The 22,910-nt window shown below is 47.8% G+C and overlaps 3 protein-coding genes and 1 long non-coding RNA gene across 4 annotated transcripts; all 4 read left to right on the top strand.

Moving 5' to 3' along the window:
* Nucleotides 1-8,539: 8,539 nt before the first annotated feature.
* LOC135967483 (uncharacterized protein C9orf47-like) lies at nt 8,540-11,305 on the top strand. Its single transcript, XM_065530795.1, has 3 exons — nt 8,540-8,669; nt 9,117-9,351; nt 9,443-11,305. The coding sequence occupies exons 1-3, from the start codon at nt 8,667-8,669 to the stop codon at nt 9,649-9,651; spliced, it is 447 nt and encodes a 148-aa protein (XP_065386867.1). The 5' UTR covers nt 8,540-8,666; the 3' UTR covers nt 9,652-11,305.
* Nucleotides 11,306-15,040: 3,735 nt separating this feature from the next.
* Nucleotides 15,041-15,874, top strand: LOC123569223 (uncharacterized). Its single transcript, XM_074017822.1, has one exon. It carries the CDS (start codon nt 15,252-15,254, stop codon nt 15,789-15,791), a length of 540 nt encoding a protein of 179 aa, XP_073873923.1. The 5' UTR covers nt 15,041-15,251; the 3' UTR covers nt 15,792-15,874.
* Nucleotides 15,875-17,052: 1,178 nt separating this feature from the next.
* Nucleotides 17,053-18,728, top strand: LOC141408684 (uncharacterized). Its single transcript, XR_012424865.1, has 3 exons — nt 17,053-17,187; nt 17,856-17,943; nt 18,684-18,728. It is a non-coding gene; the product is annotated as an uncharacterized lncRNA (long non-coding RNA).
* Nucleotides 18,729-18,794: 66 nt separating this feature from the next.
* On the top strand, nt 18,795-22,619 carry S1PR3 (sphingosine-1-phosphate receptor 3). Its single transcript, XM_005582102.5, has one exon. The coding sequence runs from the start codon at nt 18,831-18,833 to the stop codon at nt 19,965-19,967; it is 1,137 nt and encodes a 378-aa protein (XP_005582159.1). The 5' UTR covers nt 18,795-18,830; the 3' UTR covers nt 19,968-22,619.
* The last annotated feature ends 291 nt before the right edge of the window (nt 22,620-22,910 follow it).

A 22,910-nucleotide genomic window follows, 5' to 3' on the forward strand; every position in this document is an offset into this window, starting at 1 on the left:
CTTGTTTGTTTTGTCTTGTTTTATTTTGTTTTGTTTTTGCAAATGCCTTGAGATTTTTTCATGCAGACTATCATATCATCTGCAATAGGGACCCTTTGTATCTTTCTTTTAGATCTACATGCCTTCATTTTCTTTTATTTTCTTATTGTGCTGGCTAGAACTTCCAGTCCTAGGTTGAATAGAAGTAGAGAAAGGGGACATCTTGTTTTTTCCCAGATTGCAAAGGAATGCATTCAGTCTTTCACCATTAACTGTGATGATAGCTGTGGCTTTTTGCAGATGCTGTTTATCACATTGAGGAAGGTCCTTTCTATTTCTAATTTCCTGAGAGTTTTATCATAAACGGGCCTTGAATTTTGTCAATTTTTTTGTATAAATTGATATCATCACATAATTTTTCTCATTAAGCCTTTTAGTATTGTAGACTACAGGGCTTGATTTTTAAAATTTTAATCCAGCCTTTTATCTTTGGAATAAACCCAAGTTGATCACAGTACATAATTATTTTTGTATATTGCTGAATTATATTTGCTGTATTTTCTTAAGAATTTTTGTGTCTATATTTATGAGGAATATTGGTCTGTATCATATTTTGGTACTGTCTGTGTTTGGTTTTGGAGTAATATCCTACTTACCTCAAAAAATGAGTTGGGAAGCATCTCTACTTCTTCTGTTTTCTGGAAGAGATTGTGTAGAATTGTTGTTACATTTTTTATATGTTTGGTAGCCTTTTGTAGTGACACAATTTGGGCCTTGAGGATTTTTTTGAGAGTTTATAAATTCTGTTTTCTTAATAGTTAATAGGGTTATTCAAATTGCTTATTTTATATTGTGAGAACTGTGGTAGCTGTGCTTTTCAATGAATTGGTTCATTTCACCTATATCATAAAATGTATCTGTGTTGAATTGTTTACTGTATTCCTTTAGTATCCTTGTGAGGTCTCTGGGGTATGTAGTGATAGCCTCTTCACTCTTTATGTTGGTAATCTCTGCCTTCTCTCTCTCTCTCTTTTTCTTTTTGTCAGTCTTGCTAGAGTGTGCCAATTTATTGATCTTTTCAAAGATGTACCTTTTGTTTCATTGATTTTTTCTGTTTTAATTTAATTTCTGCTTTTATCTTTATTGTGTCCTTCCCTGCTTGCTTGACATTCATTTTGCTCTCCTTTTTCTAGTTTCTTGAAGTGAGAGCTTAGATTACTGAGACATTTTCTCTCTTAAACCTCAGCTTTAGTTTTTTTTTTTTTAATTAAGAAGTAAGGTTTTACATGGTTTCAATTCAACTAACATGGAATAAAAAACTTTTCACACATGTGTATATTGTGTAAAGTTTTAGAATCCTACTATTCTTTTAAGTGCCCCAATATTTAGCATTGTACTGTTTGCTGGAGTGTACCATTTTCAGATGAGGACAAACCCGGAGGTTAAGTAGTTTCTTTATTACCCAAGAGTTATGGTGAAAGCAAGACAAGAAGCAAGCCCTCTCCCCTCTCCCCACCCCCACACTGTTCTCCCTACAGCAGCACCCAGCCTGTAATGGCTGTCCTCAAGGTCTGCAGCTGGGGCTGTCCAAAAGGGATCTGGGTGGGCTCCATCCAGTCTCACCCAAACCAACCCATGATATTCCAGATTTGAGAGTAGATGTGGGGAGTGGCAAGACTGAAGGTCTGCGATGGCATCTGTCCTCCCCACTCTGTACTTGGGCTCCAGCCAGAACCCCTGGCTGTCCACAGGCACCCTGGATGGTGGTCCCCCACAAAAAAAGTCAGCCCAGTGTCTTTCAGGAGTTGCAGCCTCCAAAGGGCTAAAATACATCAACAAACTTCAACTGGACAAGGCATCCCAGCCGTCTTTACAGTATCCGGGGTCAAACCAGAGCTTGGCCACTTACCAGCTGTGTGACTCTTGGCAAATGTATAAAGTTTCTCTGTATCTTGGTTTTCTCATCTGAACAATGGGATGATATTGATATTGGTCTCACAGGGCTGCTATGAGGAGTAAGTGAGTCTGTGTGTAGAGCTTGCTGAATGGTGCCCAGCATGGCATAAGCACTAGGTCAGCAGTACTGGCTGGCATTTGCCCTTATTGCCCCATCAAAACTCCTGTCCTCTCTGCTTAAAATCCACTGCCTTTGATGTCAGAAGAGTAAGGAAATTGGCAATTACCCTTTATATTCATTTCCACCCTCTCTCTCCATTCCCACCATAAAGTAAACCTTTTGATAGCCAAGAAGAAGAAAAGTTGTTCAACAACATTGTCGACACTTGTTCAAAAAGCCAGAGGCAGGGGAGGAATATGCCGAACCAGTCTATGCAGAATGCAAACAGGTTTGTGCATAACCACCGCTTGCCATTGAATGAATGATTCAAACACAACTGGGCACTTCTGTTGACTTACAATTTACAGTGTGTATAAACAGTTTGTAAGCGAAGAACACTCCTCCAGCAAGCCAGCCCCCACCACACCCCCCCGGTGTGGTATCCACAAACACAAGAAAGTTTTTTGGACTAATTTGACTCAGAGCATCAAGGCTGCTAAAAGTGGCACTGCCTGTTTGTGGAATTCAGATGCAGACTTCACTATGAGCCTCCAGTAAGCCTCCGTCAAAACAGTAGAGAGGGAATCAAGAGTGCCTCCCCCAACAGTGTGTCTTCCAACCTTTCTCCTGGCTCTCAGAATGTTCAGGCTCTTAACAAAAACACATGTGCAGGAACACATTAGACCCTCGTCACCTCTGCCAGCGGAGTTCTTATTTTCCTGTCTGCTCCCACTGCATCTGAAAACTCTACATCCTGCGCAATGTAAGTCCGATTCCTCATGCCACAAGAGTTTGTTAATTTTTCTCCAGATCCTAAAGTGATGCTTCAGGTAACAAACTCTGAGTCTGACCTACATTCTCCGAGAATGCACTGTAGATAACAATGCTCAAGTCATATGATGGGGCATCTCTGTGCAAATGTCTCCTGCCAGCTGTTTGCTGCAATAGTTTGGATATTTGCTCCTGTGCCTTTCATGTTGTGGTTGAACAGCATGTTTCCCATCACTGGCAAGAGGTTGGGAACAGAATGGAGAGAGGAGACAGGGTGTGGTTCTGTAAGAATCAATGGCTCTCCTACTTACGGGCTGTGTAGACTTGAATGAGCCTCTGTTTGCTCATTGCTGCAAATGACAGCAACCTCTCTGCTTCACAAAGCGGAGCATGATGCAACCCTAGCATGGCCTCCAACAGGCTCAGAGGGCCTTCCTTCTCTGCCCCACCATTTCCATATGGCCTTTCTACAACTATTTCTATGTTTAAAAGAGCTAAACCTATCTGTTTTCCCATTTATTATAAGTCTTTCATTTTGCACATTTTTCATCTGCACATTGAGTCCTCACAATTCAGATGGATAGAGTGAAGGCTTTTCAGACCCTCAACTGATTAGGCGAGGCCCACCCACACTCAACGGGGCCACCTGCTTTCATCACATGGATATGCTGAAGACAGATTGTTAAAATAGTCTTTGTTTTTAATTTAAACTTGTTGCATAATATTGGTTCTTTTGAGTGATTTTCATCTCACTTTCAGGTCGTTTGAGAGTTTCATCTTACTATATAATGGTTGAAAAAGGAAAGGAAGTCATCACTTGCCCAAGATGGTGGTGAATTCCCATTCTGTTACCAGCCAAGGGAAGGGATTGGGGGGAAATATTTCACCCAGAAAAGTGCTGTGGTTGTTTGAGTTTGCCTTTTTGTTATCAAGGGTACTAATATATTTTTCATCAACAATGACTTAAGGCCCCTAGAAGTTCATGAACCTGGCGTGGGTGTGTGCTTCCCACTCAGATGTGCTGTGTAACTTGCACCTGAGGGTAGCACAAACTCTCCCTGGGCAAGATGTAACCCGGGAAAGGAAGGAGAAGGCAGAGCTCAGAGCAAGCAGAAAGCCAAGCAGGAGACCAAGAGGCCTCAGGGACCGTGTTTCCGTCTTCCACAGAGGGACAGACACATTCCCTCCCTCTCCAGCAAACACACACATGCAAACATGCTGACGCACACATGCACACACAGAGACATGCACACACATATAGACCATACACACCACACACACACATACCACACACACACAACTAGTTATGTTTCTGAATATTACAAATGTCATCACAAAATATGAAATGTACAAAGAACAATTCCCAGTGCCTCACGCTTGTAATCTCAGAACTTGGGGAGGCCGAGGCAGCTAGATCACCTGAGGTCAGGAGTTCAAAACCAGCCTGACCAACATGGTGAAACCCTGTCTCTACCAAAATAATCCAAAAATTAGCTGGGCATGGTGGCGGGCACCTGTAATCCCAGCTACTCAGGAGGCTGAGGCAGGAGAATCACTTGAACCCGGGAGGTGGAGGTTGCAGTGAGCCGAGATCGCACCATTGCACCCCAGCCTGGGCGACAGAGCGAGACTCCATCTCAAAAAAAAAAAAAAAAGGAACAATTCCTGAAGCTTCTGATGATTCCTGCTGGCTGACCATGAGGTTGGAGATGGGGACACATTAAGGGTTTAATGATGGGGACACAGTGATGTAACCACCGTGGAGCCACAGTTGAAGTACTGAGACTCGGCATTGGTAGACATCTCTGTCACCAAATGAACACGCCTCCCTAAAGGGCTCTGGCAGTAAGTCAAAGGCTTCATTTGGGTCAAGACAGGGTTATTGCAAAAAAAAAAAAAAAAAAAAAAGCCAAGTTTCATTCTACAAATCCACATTGGGGTCAATATTTTAAAGCAATTTCCCCCAAGTTCTGCGTAGAGCAAGGCGACAGAGAAGAAATGGCTCTGAGATATCTGGCGAGGCACAGATGGACTGACCACAAGCCGCTTGTCCCCAGTGTAGCCCCACGCTCCCTTCTACCACAGATATGGCTCCCTTCTGGCCATATCTGTGAGGTTCTGCCCTTTGCCTGGGGCCACTGCATCAGTCAGGGCTTTCCAGAGAAACGGAATCCACCGGAGGTATACCTATAGCATACACAAAGGCTTTATTATAAGGAATTGGCCCACGCAGTTATGGAGGCTGACACATCCAATGTCTACAGATCCAAGTTTCCAGTTCCAGTTCTAAGAGGATTCTCCTAATGAGAGACTTCTAACAAGGGAGAGTGTTGGCTTTTTGTCTTCAATAACAGGCTACTCAGGCCCTCAACTAATTGGGTGAGGCCCACCCACAGTAGGCAGGGCCATCTGCTTTCCTCAGTCTACTGACTCACATGTCAATCTCATCCAGAAACCCCCTCACAGACACATTCGGAATAATGTCGGACCACATATCTGGGCACCCCATGCCCCAGTCAAGTTGACACATGTAATTAACCATCATAACTATCTATTAGACCCCACCTTGCAGGGGGCACTCCTCCTCTGGAAACCTTCAGGACTCGAGGGGTCAAGCTCATGTGTGCAAACTGTGACCGACACACATTTTCCTGAAAAGAGGGCTCAGACAAACAAAAAAATAGCATGCGTGCACATTGACTCAGATATGGACTGTCTGTTGCAGCCTTTGTGCTAAACAGAGCTAAGAGTAGAGAGAGTGCAGACTAACTCAGACCCAGAAACTTGGGGAGGCACCCTGGGATCCTGGAAGCAGAGGCTGGGAGGGCAGAAGGGAGGGAGAAAGGAGGTGCATTTACTCAGCTCTTCTGAGACAATTCTGCTCTCCTGCAGGGCACTGGTTGTGCTGGAGGAAGCGCTCACTTTGAGTTCAAATCTTAAAACTGCATGTCCTTTGACCATACTGTACCTGCTCACCAGGCTGTGGACACTAATTTTTTGGGAAAGTGAATGTATTTCATTTTTTTAATTAAAAAGCATGTAAGGTTATATTACATAATTATGATATGTAATACCTTTATTCAAATCATATTTAAGTTTGCAGCCACATGATTTTCAAAAGTATACAGATATAACTTATAGTATCTTTTAATTTTATTCCCATAAGCCTAGATTTGATTTAAAGTCTGAGCGCAAAGGTAGAGAAATTTTTTAGTTGTTTAGTACCTGCCATTTTATTTTTCTCCAACTTTTTTCCAAGATACAAAGAAAGAGAACAGATTGTACAACCCCTTTCCTGTATCCACCAGCTAGAACCAATAATCACCAACCTTTTGTCATATCAGCTTATGTGCACGTACTGTGCTGAACAATTTAAATTTTAGACATGAAGACATTTTACTCTTTAATACTTCAACAGCACCTCCTAAAATTAAAGCCATTCTCCTAAACATTATACTATTATCACACTTAAAAACATTAACAATAATTCTATAATATCATTCAATATCCCCTCCAATTTGTAATTTCCTGCAAAATGTTTGTGTGTGTGTGTGTGTGTGTGTGTGTGTGTGTGTGCGCGCGCGCGCACTGATTTGTCCGGCTGGGAGTCAATCCACATTTGTACTTATTGTTATACTTCTTTTCAGCTGCTCTTATACCAGAAGAATCCCTCACTCTTTTTCTTGACATTGATTGTTTTGGAAGAGATCAGGCCACTGACTGCAGAACGCCCACACTCTGGCAGTCCGGTTGTTTCCCATGGTGTCATTTAACTCATTGCTCAAGCTCTTCCATTTCCTGTAAACTTGCAGTAAAGTCTAGAGGCTTTGCAATTGATTCAATTGAAGCATCTTTGGCAAGCACACAGCAACAGTGATGTTGTGTGTTTCTTTTGCATCACATAATGCCAGGTTGAGCCAGTATTAGTGACAGTGAGTTTGATCTTCCTTTAAGATACAGCCAGATGTCTCCATAAAAAAATGGAAAATGGAAAACCTTTTTTTTTTTTTTTTTTCCAATTAGCACCAGTTCACCTGCACACTTTCACCTAAGGGTTTGACACCCACTAGTGCACACTGCCTGACTTAATTATTTCATTAAGGGTTACAGAATGGGAATTTCCTCATTCTCCCATTTCTACGTTTATCAGCTGGCATTCTTCTGTTAAATTGCTTTCACTTGTGAACCAGGATGCAGAGGGGGAGACTTATTCAACAGAACCGTAGGGAGGGCTGTTTCTCTCGAGAGGAGTGGTGAGAGAAGATGGTTTCTACGGGGGCATGGAGGACTCCTTGTCAGAGTCTAGTGTCTGAGCTTTAAGGCCCAGGAAGAGGACAGCAGATGGAGGTGGGGCAGTGGGTGAGTGAGAGGCCCGTGTGTGGGGAGACCCATTGAGGACAGGGATCTTTAGGGAAATGGAGCCTCACTGAAAGAGGAATTTCAGTGATGCCATGGGTCAGATCCCGGGTCTCTCTTAGGGAAACCCGCCATAAAGCATGAGAGCCACATCACTCCTCAGGGCTTCTGGGCTCCAATTCCGGAGATTAGTTTTGGAGGCCTCACCACACCTCAAGGTTGCTCTATTATATCAGGGTAACTGACTTGCTCTAGGAATGGAGACTTGGGTGCCGGTTAAAACAACCCTCAGCCAGTACCCTAGCAGTAACGTTTTCATCATGGGAAGCAACTAATTGAACAGATGTGTTCATGAACCTATTGACCGTTTTGGTAAGTGTAGACACAGTGGCCACAGTATGCTGCATTGTTATCCCGGCTGGGACCAACGCCAAAGGACCATGTTCCCTTCTTTTCTTGACTTGATGCTGTAGGAGTCCAACAAAGGGAAGCACATTCAGGCCCACATGAAACTTGGGACAGAAGTGGCTTCTCAGAGCCGTACACCAGACACTCCGAACAAGTTGGAAGGCTGCAGTGCCAGGAGACTCCAGAGTAACACAGGCATAGGCGAAACGCTGGGAAGTCCCCCAGCTCCTGAGGGCTAGAGCCTCTAGGGCCGGCAGCCTCAGCAGGCAGAGTCACTTGCCTGCTTCAGCTCAGTTGCTGAGGGCTTGCGTTTCTCTGCAGGGAACAGGAGTGCCCCCGACTTCCACTCTTAGTGCCCTTCACCGCTCAAACTGCACCCCAAATAAGCATATGCACCCTGCTCCAAGAGAAGGATGCGCTGGGCTCAGCCTCTGGAGACAAGAGGGCAAAAGACAGAAAGTAACCAGCGGCCTTTGCACAAAGAATCCTCAACTCTCTGCAGCGGCCCCTGCGGCCCCAATCCTGCCGGCCCAGGAATGTGCAGTCGGACGACAGGCCTCTCCTTCCTTTTTCGTCTTTTTCCTCCCGCTTCTCTCCTCTCTCCTTTTCCTCTTCCTCCTTTTTCTTTATTTTTTTCCTTTCTCCCCAAGCTTCTAAGGTTGTTTCTGTATTCGCTCAATCATGGCCTTTGCCATTGATTGAAAATGTGGCAGTTCCTTCTCTGGGAATTCTTCTCTTTGAAGCCTTCATATGGATGTATTATTATTATTATTATTATTATTATTATTGCCACACAAAAGGGGCAAATCCGTGTGAGGAGGGGGTCGCGTGGGGGCTGAGATCCGCCGGCTGCCGGTCTAGGAGGGGCGCTGCTCTGTGCCGGAGTGGGCGCTGGTGCACCAGCGGGGCTAGGGGAGAGTGCCGCCCCCGCCTGGAGCCCAGGTCTCTGCGTGCCTGGGGGTAGAGCGCGGAGAGGGACCAGGCAGGCGCCGGAGGGGACCAGTGCGGAGAAGGAGGAAGCCCAAACAAAAACGCTGTCCGGCGCCAGCCGCCCACCTACAAGCCCAAGCCGGTGGTTGGCCAGTTACAAAAGGAAATGGTCAGGATCGGGACCAACGATAATGATAGTACTAATTCTATCAAGAATCGGCCCAAACAAACTCTCGCTGTCAGCGCAGCAGGCGCCCGCCCAAGCCCAGACCTCCGACCCGGTTCCGAGCCTGTTCCCGCCGGGTCGCTGGGCGCCCAGGGTCGGCACCTGGGGCTCGCCCGATGAGGGCAGGGTCTAGAGGCCGGCCTGGGGACAGGGACCGAAGGGCGAGCAGGAGCCTAGGGGATTGGCGGGGTCGGGGAGAAGGGGTCCAGGCTAGGGGCGGGCTGGGCGCCCGCAGACCAGGCGGCTTGAGCCGGAGGTGGGGAGCTGGAGGAGTGCCGGGTTCGGGGGCGGGGGGCGGGGACGAGGGGCGGGAGTTGGGGGCGGCGAGGGGAGGGGCGGAGCGTGGGTCCCGCCCCGGCGGGCAGCTGGAAAAGTTTGGTCTCTGACTAGCTCGGGCAGAGGCCGAGAAAGCCGGTTCCGGGGACAGGGAACAAGGACTCAGGGACCCGAAGGCGGCGGCAGGACGCGACCGAGCAGGACCCCAGGCCCGGGAACGACGTCGCGAGCCCCGAGACTGCCGGGCTTCCCAGCCCAGCTGGCATTGGAGCGCAGGAGCGGGCGCCCCGGCACCGCCGCGCGCCACCCGCCAGGATGCCGGTGGCCCCAGCGCCCTCAGCCGACCGAGGTGAGCGGCGGGCCCGGGCGGACGCAGAACCCGGGTGGGGGGCTGGGGGCCTAAGGACCCACCTTTCCGACAAAATCCCCACCGATCCCAGGCGCGACGGGAACCTGGGCGCGCCGCGGCGGCCCGAGCGCTCCACATCAGCACCCCTCCCCCAGAGCCGCTGCAGGGACGCGGAGGAGGCCTTTCCACCGCACCCGGAGCGTTTACAACGGGCTGGAAGCTGAATACCTGGATGGAAGTGGAGAGGCTGTTTGTGGAGAAGTTCCATCAGTCGTTTTCCTTGGACAATTAAAAACTTAGGCGCCCGCAGTGCCAGGGCCTGGGGACGCTGGACGTGGGAGAGGGTTGTGGTCGTTAGCCTGCGAAAATCATTCTTTTAAACAATATTCGCCGGAAAATTAGTTTTTTCCTAACATTTCTCAAACAAAGCAATTAGGTCCGTCAGAATCGGTGCTGGAAGACGAAGTCCCCACAATGCAATAATGAGGTTCCCACGGAAAATCAGTACATTGTGTTCATAACTGAGATAACAGCTAGAGAAGGGGCTTTGGGCTTTTTGAGTCTCCCAATAGTCAGTCTCTCTCTCTCTCTCTCTCTCTCTCTGACTTTCTGGCTTTGGACACTCCCACTGGCACATTTCTTTGTGGTGTTTTTATATTTAGATAGAAGAAAGGAACTTGTTGGATTTTTTAAGGGAACACACCTCAGTTTGACCCTTAAAATAAGGAAAGGGGCGCTACAAAAACAGAGAGCTCTTCAGAAGGTTATTTTTAAATGGAGGCCCGCCCTGTACATGGTACCCACTCCCACCCGGACCTCTGAGATCTCCAGAATTAGGTGTCATTCTAAAATCTGGACATTAGAAGTCACAGACTTTGTATATGACCACATACTCATCATTTATCTTTTCAATATTGTTTATTCATAGACGAAAATTTTGCAGGCATGGTTAAGAAAAATATAATTCCTAGAAAGTATAAGGGAAGGATTATGTTCTGCAGAATATGACTAACAAGGATAGCTGGCCATGCCCAGGGCTGGTGTTGGTTGAGGAGATGGTGATGGTGCGGGGCGTGTGTGTGTGCGCGCGCTTGAGGACTTGTAGAAGTGTTCATATCTGTAAAGTATTATTTCATGGATGCAGACCTCAATGCTAGGTTGAATAACTTTGTTGCCATAGAAGAAGAACCACACATCAGGCTTTTTTCATTAGCAAACCAGTAAATACTCACTTTGGGCCTCTGAAGTCACACCCATCTCCTGATACCTGAGATACAAACTGAAGCTAGCTCTTAAGAGCCTCCCTCTAAGATTTAGAGAGAATGATTTCTCAACCAGTTTTCATCTTTGAAAATGCCGTTTTCCTCTTTATCATTGTGATTTTTATTCAAATGCATGAGTCTCTGATTTTCTACCCTATGCAAAGGGTAGAGACTCCAGGTTCCTGTAGAAGAAACTTTACATAGTGGCCTAAGGATCTTATTTCTCAGAATTCAGGGATTGGTTTTCCTCTTTCTGGAAATAATGACACTAACTTGATTTCATGCTATCTCTTTCATCTTCCTCAATACTTGTACTGTATGTATATTTTTATTATATACTGTGGATATATTTTTATTACCAAAAAAAGAATTTGAGCATGCCACAGTTTTGAAAAATCTGAGGTTGCCCTGTTGTAGAACCCTTTAACTGCCAGGATTTTGTACGGTTTCCCCAGTGTTACCAGGGCCAGGCCGCCAGCCTTGTGCAGTCCGTTCACCTCAGCTGGAACAGGGTGCTGTGGGTTCTATGAGCTGTTCCGTTCCTTCATATTTGGCTTCCTAATTCCTTTCTTATCAGTTTCAGAGCCATTTCCTATGATTCCTCTGCCATATGTTTTCTGCCAAATTAATTGCCTTAAGATTTTCCTTAAGCTTTTGGAGATAATATAATGTTTGAGAAAAAAGAAAAAGAATAGACTGAGTGGAATCGTATCTAGTTTCAGTTAATAACACGTTTCAGTTGATGTTACTGTTATAGCTACTGGGCATAAAGTCTCCTTCCCTTTTTTGAATCCTATTTTTGAGGAATTGAAGCTGTGTCTCTAACAGACGATAGGCCAGTTGGGTCAAATCAGTGATGAGATTGTCCAGTGCAAATTGGTGCGCAGTGAGTGGTTCTTCACTGCGCCACAGGCTGGGCTGGGGTCAGCTCCCACAGCGAGGCGAGGACCCGCTCCTCAAGCAATGGGTGGTGCTCTTTGGCCTGCAGATGCCGCTCCATTTTCCTGGCTTCAAAATTTTCCAGATATTTCAGTGCCCCTAGAATGACATTCTAACATTCTGCTGGCATGGAAGCACAAGGCAGTTTGTCTCTAAAACTTGCCAGAGAATCTCTTGTCACCACCTAGGCAAAGAACCAGTGGTAAGGTGGCAGCCTCCCAAAGAGCTCATCCCTAATGTGACATCCTGGAATCAGATGGCACGGACACCAGCCCAGCCCAGCCTCTTCTAAGCTCTGTGACTAAGGACAAGTGAGCCCCCCGCCTCCCACAGCGTTGGTATTCTCTTGTGTACATTCAGAAGGCAGATGCTGCTGTGGGGCCATGTGTGCTATGTCCATGGTGCAAGGTGGCACACATGCCGAGTTACCAGGTGAGACTGCCCCTTTGGGAAGGGATAGGAAGGATCTCAGGTTGACTTCGTGGGCAGGATGGCCCTTATTTGAATGTACCTTCAGCCCTCTCACAGAGCCTATTTCCACATCCCTGTGGATTCATCCCTGTGGAAATCTTGAGAGTCATTTATCCTATGCCGTCATGAAGAAGCAGCAGAAGGGAGAAGGTTTAAAAACACTCATGGACAGGCAAAGGGGTCAGCCACCTCCTGGATCAGATGCACTTGCCTTCCCACACACAAGTCTGGAAGCTTAGGACAGTGTTCACGGAGGCAGAAGCTCAGGGTCGGGGCCTGAGTTTCCTGGGGCACCGCCTCCATATCTGGGGTTCTCTGGACTATGCCCAGATAGTTCATAATGTGCCAGCCTTGTTTGTGATGGAGAAGGACTTGGGGAAAAGCCACCAGGAAGCGGTAAGTCTAACCAGGGAAGTGCACTGACTTGCACGCTTTGAAGAAGAGAAGGGAGAAAAGACACGAAGCCCTCACCTGATTTGTCTGTAAGAGTTGTTATTTCTCAGGGGAGCTGCATTCATGGGCCAAGCGTGTGCAGCTGGGTGTGTGAAGCATGCATTTTGCAATGGACTATCTCCAAAAGCAGAGTGAGGTCACCCAAGAAATCCAGAGCAAGGGAAAATACTCATTAGCAAAGAAATTTTGCTGGAGTTGTGAAACGGCCAACTCATTTCCTTTTTAAGTTATTTTAAATGAAATTTTTAAAAAAATCTTGCTTTCCAAGAAATTTTGTTTATTGGCATATGTTTGGTGTTTTAATTCAGTTTGGAGGATGAGCTAGTTAATTTCCCTGGGAGTACATGTCTATTAAAAATATAGCATCCTGCATCTGACCGAGAGAAATATCTTACTGTCTTATTGTGCTTTTCTTTTATGCAGAGAGAGAAAGGGGGGTGTTGGGAAGGAGATCAGACTGTGGAAATATTTTCTTTATTTTTTCTCTTTTTCTTCCTTTTATAGTTTGCTTATTTTTCAACTTGACATGGGTAGAGAAAGCGAATCGCTAGTATAGAAAGCACATCTGGAATCCATCCGGCCTCCTCTCTCTGGCTCACCCTCCCCCTAGCGATGCTTCTCCTTGAAAATGGGGGGAAGGTAGGCACCTCTGACCTTGGTAGGGTCTAATTTGGGGTCATTCACTGCAGACTCATCTTCTGAAGGCGTCTTATTCCTTCTCTACAAGAAAAAAAAAGTGTTGGTATTAAAATGCTTTGAGGTAGGCTGGATGATCCCAGCTTAGTGAGGATGACATGAAAACTCTTAGCGAATGAGCTGTTTATTGAGTAGAACTGAGGGAAGCTGTGGAAAGACTGAAGATGCAGACAATCAAATACTTAAGTACCTTGAAGAGCTGGGTGGTGGGCAGGGTCTGTCCAGTCGGTCAGGGAGATGTGTTAGTGCAGCACTTGGAAAAGAGTGGAACGTCTGGGCAAGGGTGTGCCGCGGAGGTGGGCAGTGGGAGCAGCCCAGCGTCAGTGTCTGTATCGGTTAGAGACCACCGCTAATGAGGAGGAGCGTCTCTGCTCTGCAGCTGTCCGTACTCCTGTGTCTTCCGTAACGTGCCCAGCTTTCTGAATATATACAAAACTAGTCTGCAGAGAGCCACACGTCTCAGCATCTGGCTTTATTTCTAAGTGTTCAGGTGGAATTTAAGCCATCATCAAATTTACAACGTCACTGCCAGCTCTGGACACTTGCTTTTGGAATACAGCAAAGAGTGAACACTAATACTGCATCAGTCTTGCCCTCTGTTGGGGGCCACCCCTCCTCCCCACACCAGTTTTGCAAGATGAGCTGGCTGGGGTCTGGGAAGCCCAGTGCCTCCAAGTCATGGTTAAAGCCCATCCCGGACACCAACACACCGCTCACAAATCAACATCGGCCCTGCAGAAACATGGACATGTGTTCGCCAAGAGAACATCCTCAATCAATCCCAGCAGTGCCACCTGATGATAATCAACACATGGGCCACGGAAGAAATTACCCCATGTCCATAAACAAGAATGAATAGAGGGTAGTGTATCTGCCCACACCGTGAGAGCAAGAAGGAATATTCAGCATGCAGGTGCATCTATGTGCAGGACTCGTACAAGCATCGTGGGGAGAGGAAAGCAATGGACACAATTGTATCCTGCAGGGTTTCATTCATGTGAAGGTCAGAAGCAGGCTAAACTCACCTAGGGGAGAGTCCTAGCCCAGGTAGTGGTGATGCTTGGGGACAGGTGGTGACTAGGAGGGGCACAAGGAAGGCTGCAGGGTCCAGCCCATCCTCTTGCTGGCCTGGGTACTGGTCTCACTGATCTCTGTGTGGTGGGGCAGGCAGCGTCCCAGGCCTGCCGGTGCCCGCAGTGCCCAGCACTCCTGCAGTCCCTGGCAGTGTTAGTACCAATCCTCCAGAGTGGCTGTCTCCCCTCTTGCCCTGAGTAGGGCTCGCTGACTCCAGGAGCCTCAGGCCTGGGTGGGCTTCGAGCTTTCTTCCAGCAAACTTGAGGTCTGTGGCTGGTACCCCTCAGGAGCGGAGGGGAACTCTTGTCCATGAGATGCTTTTAACCGTGCACAATAATGTGTAGATACATCCAAAATCAATCTGGCCTTTAGCCCAGCACTTAACTCTTGGGATGAGGCCCGCTTTGTAAATGTTGATAATCCAGAGAAAATGAGCTTTTAGATTCTAAAGACGCCAGATATCTTCCACTTAGGCAAAATGCGGAGAATCATATTTAACAAAAGATGTTCTGGACAAATATGCTTCTTGAGGGATGAATATTTAATTATAAGGGAAATGATAAATCGAACATTAATGGGAAAATATGTTTGCCCTCAAGATTCATAGTTTTGATGGGTCTCTGGCAAATCTTATACTATGTTTATTGGGGTTATTTTATTGCTGGTTATTGTCTTTAATTGTTTGCTTGTTTTCTGCTCTGCTCAATTGTGTATGAGCCTGTGGAGCGGTGGGTCTGCTCAGCCTCTCCACTCCTGGGAGCAAGTCCGGATCTGGCTGTTGGATGCATGGCAGAAGCAAAGGTGTGGAGAAGGTTCAGAGGAGACAGGACAAGTAAAAATGGCAGGGTCAGGTTGTCATGGGGGATGCATGGCAAAAGCAAAGGTGTGGAGAAGGTTCAGAGGAGACAGGACAAGTATAAAATGGTAGGGTCAGGTTGTCATGGGGGAAACTGAGGCACAGGAGGCAAGCTGAGGTAGTACAAGAACAGTCTGAATTATAACAATATGCCAGTGTTACCTAAAAGGATGAGGAACATGGAGCTGTGCTTGAATCCCTACCTGAGCTGGGGACAAGGGGCCTCAGGCATCACTGATTGGAACCAAGGTTTGTCTGCAGCTTGTCAGTTTCTGTCTCAGAAGCCCCACATACTGGAGTGGGTATCCCGGCGATGCTGTGGGATAAACCAGGACACTGTGGTGTCATGGACAGCTGTCTGTCTGCCAGGTGAAGGCCCCTCTCGTTGCAGTGTGAGCCGGGCAGGTCATCTGTTTGGCAGCATGGTGACGGCTCTGGCCCCAGCTGCTATGGGAGGGAGGATGCTGGCACAGGGCACTGCCCACAGACTGCCTTTGCTCCATGCCTTTTCCATGAGCATGAGTGACTGTTCATGTGGGAAACGGCAGAGCCCTCGTGGCCCCCCTCAGCACTGTGCAATGGTACTGGAGGTGGCAGGAGACAGCCTGAGGGCCCAGGTTGTCCTCATACCCGGCTTCATGCCAGGGTGCATGCCGGGCACAGCACATGTGTCCCCGAGAGGCCCCTGATCAGGGTGGAAACCCAGCGAAGTGAAAATCAGAAATAGTGATTCTCCAGTCCCTGCTCACAGACAAAGAAAGAAAGAAAGAAATCATAAACAATACTAGGCCCGGCGCGGTGGCTCACACCTGTAACCCCAGCACTTTGGGAGGCCAAGGCAGGCAGATCACTAGAGGTCAGGAGTTCAAGACCAGCCTGGCCAACATGGTGAATCGCTTGAACCTGGGAGGCGGAGGGTGTGGTGAGGTGGAGGGTTTGGTGAGCCGGGATCGCGCCACTGCACTCCAGCCTGGGTGACAGAATGAGACTCCATCCCCAAAACAAAACAAAACAAACAAACAACAAACAAACAAAAACTAAAGGGACAGTATCTTTTTAGCACCTGTCATTGTACAGGACGCTGGGGAGGGTACTGTGGACTTACCCTGGGTGGAAGGTCCCTGTGTGAATGGAGAAGCTCGATGCTCAGAAAATGCTGCTGCCTGTGGTATTGTCCCATTTAAAGAGGCAGTTTGCAGTGCTTTTTCAAAAGTGGCATGCAGCATCAGAGAAAAGTCACCAGGGCTGGGATGATTCCAGAAAATGTTACAGAGCAAGTGGAATTTGACTTGAGGTTTGAAGGATGGGCAATATTTAAATAAAAATCAGAAAGGGTAGAGAGGGAGGGGCTGGGGGGAAGGCTGCCCACTGGACTGTCCTGTTCACCTCCAGGAGAACCTACAGGTGAGACATGGTCTCTTCTCAGGTGAATGGGGAGCCAAGTAGCGCTGGCGTGGATGAGCCACGCTCGGGGCTCAGGGAGGCAGGCCCAGGGCCCTGCACTGCCTGTCATGGCTCATGAGTGATGGGAGCGATCTGGGCAGGCAACCCCCTCTCGTCCTGCATCATCAGCCTGGACTTGGAACTTGGCTGCTTTTTCTTTCTGCAGTGAGCAGAGGGCCTTGACCAACAATAAGCCTTTCTGCCAGCACTTGGCATTCCAGCCGACCTCGACCCAAGGCCTCTGTGACTTCAGGAGGCGGCAGCTGGGAAGGGTGGGGCAGTTCCAGGCAGAGCACAGACGTCAGCTCGGACATCCCACCCCCCACCAGCCCTCTACCCCTGTGGTCTCCAGAACAACTAACACCTCCAAGCTCCAGGACACTGGAAAAAATCTTTGCAAAGAAGCAAGGGGCCATCTCAGAAAATCCAGGCCCCCCAAACTGATGTAGAGAGAGGACTTTGACAGCATCCGCCACTCCGGAAGGTCACGAGGATACAGACACCATCTGGAGCCACCTCTGCTTCTCAGCCCCAACCAGGCAAGCCCCAGATCTTCAAGGGACTGATCTGTACCTGGGAATAAACTCATGGGTGGATGAGATTCAGTCTATCACACCCTAAAATGCAGAGCCCATAGTATTGGTGAGTGGTTCATGTGTCTCTGAAGCAAATTTAGGGCTGTGGTTCAAACGTTGTAAAAGTTACAGAAAAAAATTCACTGGATACACACAGTGGGCTCTTTTAAATTAGCCTCATTTGAACTTAATTTGATATTTAAATACTCAAATAATAGATGATGGCCGGGCGCGGTGGCTCACGCTTTAATCCCAGCACTTCGGGAGGCTGAGGCAGGCTGATCCCTTGAGGCCAGGAGTTTGAGACCAGCCTGGCCAACATGGTGAAACCCCGTCTCTACTAAAAATACAAAAATTAGCCAGGCATGGTGGCGGGTGCCTGTAATCCCAGCTACTTAGGAGACTGAGGCAGCAGAATCACTTGAACCTGGAAGGGGGAGGTTGCAGTGAGCCGAGATTGCACCATTGCACTCCAGCCTGGGCGACAGAGCAAGGCTCCGTCTCAAAAAAAAAATTTTTTTAATAAAAATAAAAAATAAAATAAAATAAATGAATCCACTGAAAGCGGTTTCTACCTTGATAGTTGGGTATGTGGCGTCATCGACATCACAGAAGGCTGATTGATATTACCTGTTACCAGTGTGGTTGAGTGCAAATGTTTGAGGTCTGGTGGGAGAAGAGTTTGGTATTCAGAACTCATCGAGGCCTTTGCTTACCACTTTCTCTCTCTTGCAGTGCTCCCAAATGTGCCGCTTCTGTTGCTTCACACGCTCCCACGTAGTTCTATCTGATATTCAGGGCTCTGAATTTCAAGGCAGACTCAGTGAGTGTGATTGTCACTGCTTTCCTGTCCTTCCTTTATCCTCTGTAGACTTAGGTCCCGTTTTTGCAGGTTGATATTCCTTCTTCGCTGGGCCCTGGACCCACTGCTCACCAGTGTGGTGTCTGCATGGGCACTGCCCAGACTTGTACTGTTGGTCCCTCGATGACCGCATGGTCAGGCCTCAGGGCTCTCTGCCAGGCCAACCTACAGCCCATTCAGACCTGATTTCTGGGCCTGGATCCAGGGGACACCATCTGGGAAGGGAGGGAGCTTCCCACGATACCACTGTGAAACTCACCAGGGAGGTCTTGGAAATTGAGCAGGCATCATTCAGATTCCATCCTGCTTTTAGGTCCTGAGAAAATCCTGCTTTTCCCTGGGTAACTGGGATAATGGGTCACCAGCTCCCGTGCCCTAGATGAGGACTAGTTAGCATTTTCTAGTGCCTGGAGATTTCCAGATGGAAACTGTATTTGGGTCTGTGTATCTTTGTTACAGGATTCAATAATTCATGCACTGAATTTCCCTTCCCGGCAACTCCAGACACCAAATCGCTTCCCATGGTCTCCCCCAATCACTTAGGAACTTAGCCTGTGTCTAGAGACCCTCTGTGCAGCCTGATGTGGCCAGCCATCCCCATACTTCCACATTTTTCATGCCTTTCTCCAACAGCGTTGCCGTGGCCCCTTAGGCGGCGATCGTTTTATCAAGGGTCGCTCCCTCTTTTTATCTGTTGGCAGGAGCCCGTTTTCAACGCCCTCGCTGGAGTCTGGCCTGCACGCTTTGCTGAAAGAAGCCAGAGCCTCAGCCCTGCTTCCCTCTGAAATGAATGTTCCTCGAGCGCCCTCTGGTGGATTTTGGAGCTAACCGTCTGTGAATGCCGAGTGATGGCAACTGCCCTCCCGCCGCGTCTCCAGCCTGCGCGGGGGAATGAGACCCTGCGGGAGCATTACCAGTACGTGGGGAAGCTGGCGGGCAGGCTGAAGGAGGCCTCCGAGGCCGGCACGCTCACCACCGTGCTCTTCTTGGTCATCTGCAGCTTCATCGTCTTAGAGAACCTGATGGTTTTGATTGCCATCTGGAAAAACAATAAATTTCACAACCGCATGTACTTTTTCATTGGCAACCTGGCTCTCTGCGACCTGCTGGCCGGCATCGCCTACAAGGTCAACATTCTGATGTCCGGCAAGAAGACGTTCAGCCTGTCTCCCACGGTCTGGTTCCTCAGAGAGGGCAGTATGTTCGTGGCCCTCGGGGCGTCCACCTGCAGCTTACTGGCCATCGCCATCGAGCGGCACTTGACGATGATCAAAATGAGGCCTTACGACGCCAACAAGAAGCACCGCGTCTTCCTCTTGATCGGGATGTGCTGGCTCATTGCCTTCACGCTGGGCGCCCTGCCCATTCTGGGCTGGAACTGCCTGCACAATCTCCCGGACTGCTCTACCATCCTGCCCCTCTACTCCAAGAAGTACATCGCCTTCTGCATCAGCATCTTCACGGCCATTCTGGTGACCATCGTGATCCTCTACGCACGCATCTACTTCCTGGTGAAGTCCAGCAGCCGTAAGGTGGCCAACCACAACAACTCAGAGCGGTCCATGGCACTGCTGCGGACCGTGGTGATTGTGGTGAGCGTGTTCATTGCCTGCTGGTCTCCACTCTTCATCCTCTTCCTCATCGATGTGGCCTGCAGGGTGCAGGCGTGCCCCGTCCTCTTCAAGGCTCAGTGGTTCATCGTGCTGGCTGTGCTCAACTCGGCCATGAACCCGGTCATCTACACGCTGGCCAGCAAGGAGATGCGGAGGGCCTTCTTCCGTCTGGTCTGCAACTGCCTGGTCAGGGGACGGGGGGCCCGCGCCTCCCCCATCCAGCCTGCGCTCGACCCAAGCAGAAGTAAATCAAGTAGCAGCAACAACAGCACCCACTCTCCGAAGGTCAAGGAAGACCTGCCCCACACAGCCCCCTCATCCTGCATCATGGACAAGAACGCAGCGCTTCAGAATGGGATCTTCTGCAAGTGATCGTCTCTGTGCGCCCTGCTCTGCGGCTGTGTTATTTATTGCATGCATCGCTTCCACAGGGGCCCCTCGAGAGCTGTGCCTCGGGAGAGCTACCGTACTTTGACCAACAGCCTGCCCAGTGTGGACGTCTCTTACAGAGGGGGCCCGAGGAATCACCACCCCATTTCAGTGTAGACAACGTGCCTTGTCCGCTTTGGGCTCCAGAGCCTTTCAGATGTACTAAGCTGCTGACATCATCCACAGCCTTCTGCTGAATCCCAGACACCCTCCCTGTTGTTCACAGAGAGGGAAGGTCGTGGGCCACATAATGCTATGTGACTCTCCGTGTGCCTCTGAACGGTGTTTTGATGATTTACACTACATTTCCTATGCATAGAATGGATGCTTGTATATTCGTACATCTCTGTGTTACACACAATTTGTGTTGCAGGTGTTTGCCATGTGGTACATACATAGAATCTCCATACAACACACAGGTAACAGGTTATACAAGTGGGTTCGGACTGAACCCCCGGTACAAGGACATGGTTGTGAACTAGGTGGACATGCCATCCCTGGTCTCCTTAGACTGACATGAAGTCTCATGTTCACCAAGTTTTTGAAGTTCAAATTCTCCAAAAAGGGCTTGTCCAAGGCTGGCCCCAGATGTGAGGGTCTGACCCACGCCGGCCCTGTGTCCTTTCAGTCATTTGTCCCTGCATAATTTTAATCATATCCCAAAGTCAAATGATGTGATGGTTTTCAGGTTTCTGCAAATCACAGAAAAGCCAGTCGAGATCACGCAGGAGCTTGTGCCCCCAGGCGGGCCAAAGAGCGAGCCTATGAGGGAGCAGCAGAAGCGGGCGGCTGACCTGGCTCACCTTCCCATGCCACTGGGGCGGGGTCTGCTTCAGGAAACAGAAGGTGTCTAGGAAATGAGCAGAGATTCACAAGACAGCACTTTGATTCTATGTTGAGTTTGTTTCTATATTAGAAAAGCACCAAGTCAGTAATCCCCCGTGGCGTCACAGCTGAGTAGCTGTGACCACCAGCAGTTTCACAGCTTCCTGAAAGCTGGGACTAACCGTGACTATGAGTAAGAGAAGTTTAATTGTCAGGTTAGAAAATGTGATCTGGCAGTTGATGCATTCTTCAAAGTGATCTATTGTAATAATACCTACACGATACTGTAATTTTACTTTTCAACGTAAGTTGAACCTGTAGCAGTCTGTTTACCTTGTAAAGGGATTTCTTAGAAGACATTTTTGTACATGCTCTTCCCCAAGGATTGTACATGTTATACAAATAGATGGAAAGAAAAGTGAACACGTTTGTAGAACTATCATAAGCACACAGTTGCCGTGTTGAGTTCTCTTTAAAAACAAGGACAAAACCAACCAGCCTTCAAAGGAAGCTCACATCAGAGTTCCCTAAAGTATTTTAGGTTCAGTGAGCATTTGCCTGAATAAAACCTAAAAGAGCGGTCTTAACACATTAATAACTTTTTCTAAGAGAATTGATTCCTGTTTTGTCATCTGATGCAAGTTGCTCTTATAAAGAGACATTTTTGTGGGTTCAGGGTAACTCATCTCCATGGGCTGACCAAAGACTTTTCTAATTTTTGTTACTGATGAGATGAAACCTATTTGTAAGGAAATCTTCCCCAGGAGCATTTCTGTTGCCTTCTTGACATCAATGAAAAGTAGCGTATTCTCTTATGAAATAGCATGAGAAAACCCAGGTCATTTCTAGGACAGTAAAACATTGAAGTACTGGATTAAGAAAATGACAGGCCAGGCGCGGTGGCTCACGCCTGTAATCCCAACATATTGGGAGGACGAGGTGGGCGGATCACCTGAGGTCAGAAGTTCAAGACCAGCCTGGCCAACATGGTGAAATCCCATTTCTACTAAAAACACCAAAATTAGCCAGACGCAGTAGTGCATGCCTGTAGTCCCAGCTACTTGGGAGGCCGAGGCTGGAGAATTGCTCAAATCCAGGAGACAGAGATTGCAGTGAGCTGAGATTGCGCCACGGCACTCCAGCCTGGGCGACAGAGGAAGACTCTGTCTCAAAAAATAATAATAATAATGAATAAAATAAAACAACAACAAAATGCATCGGAGAGCCAAAACATTCAGTATTGCATTTTCACATAGGTGATGAAATGACTTTGGAACTTTATCTGTGTTATAGTTATGAATTGCTTTGGGAGCCTTGGAGCTCTCTCTAGCTATTGTTCATAACGCTTTGCTCCATAACCCTGATGTCCCCAATATCTAAGTATCTCAGCCTTCATCCATTAACTCTACTAGGGAGCCCACAGCCACCATTCCCACTAGGAGGTATCAATGTTTGTGGTATGACATAAGGCTCCCTTGAAATAACAAGACTTTTGAGCCATCTGAATTAAAAATACATCCAAAAAGTAGTTGTGCTCATTTGCTAAATGCAAAACATAATCACCTTTGATACCAATGTGCTCCAATAAGTCTAACTAGCTAGCCAGCTGGAGATAATTTAGCAGCTGAATGTTTCAAAGCCCTAACCTTGAAGTTTGGGAACAGGTGGTCTTCTGTGCTGCAGAGAAACTATGCATTAGATCTCTTTTCAATTAGAAACCTTTACTATTTCCAATGTATATTTGTTAAAAAAAATAAAATAAAACCAAAAGGCTTCGTGTAAACCCACTCTTGGGAGGCCGTGGGATGGGACTGTTTTGTTGTTTTCACCGGGCGCCCTCCCCACTGCAGGGGTGCGCGCTGTTGCAGGCTTGCTACCCACCTGTGTTTCTCAGCATTTCAGGAATTAAACCACATGCAGAACCCCAAAGAATCTTTCCCCTTTCTTCTTCTTCTCCACTACCATAGGTGGTGTTTTCACGAAACTCCGGTGCATTGGGTGCTATTTACACCAGTTTGGTAGGTCATACTATTTTGAGAATGGTCTTTTGGTAGGGAGAAA

This window comes from Macaca fascicularis, chromosome 15, assembly GCF_037993035.2.
Source record: "Macaca fascicularis isolate 582-1 chromosome 15, T2T-MFA8v1.1".
Taxonomy (NCBI): Eukaryota; Metazoa; Chordata; class Mammalia; order Primates; family Cercopithecidae; genus Macaca; species Macaca fascicularis.

What these genes read in the sequence shown, in the direction of transcription:
- LOC135967483 (XM_065530795.1), top strand. An exon ending in AGCGCCCTCAGCCGACCGAG is followed by an intron (nt 9,352 to 9,442) that starts GTGAGCGGCGGG and finishes CACCGATCCCAG; the next exon opens with GCGCGACGGGAACCTGGGCG.
- LOC123569223 (XM_074017822.1), top strand. Translation starts at nt 15,252, where the DNA reads ATGCCAGTGTTACCTAAAAGGATGAGGAACATGGAGCTGTGCTTGAAT.
- S1PR3 (XM_005582102.5), top strand. Translation starts at nt 18,831, where the DNA reads ATGGCAACTGCCCTCCCGCCGCGTCTCCAGCCTGCGCGGGGGAATGAG.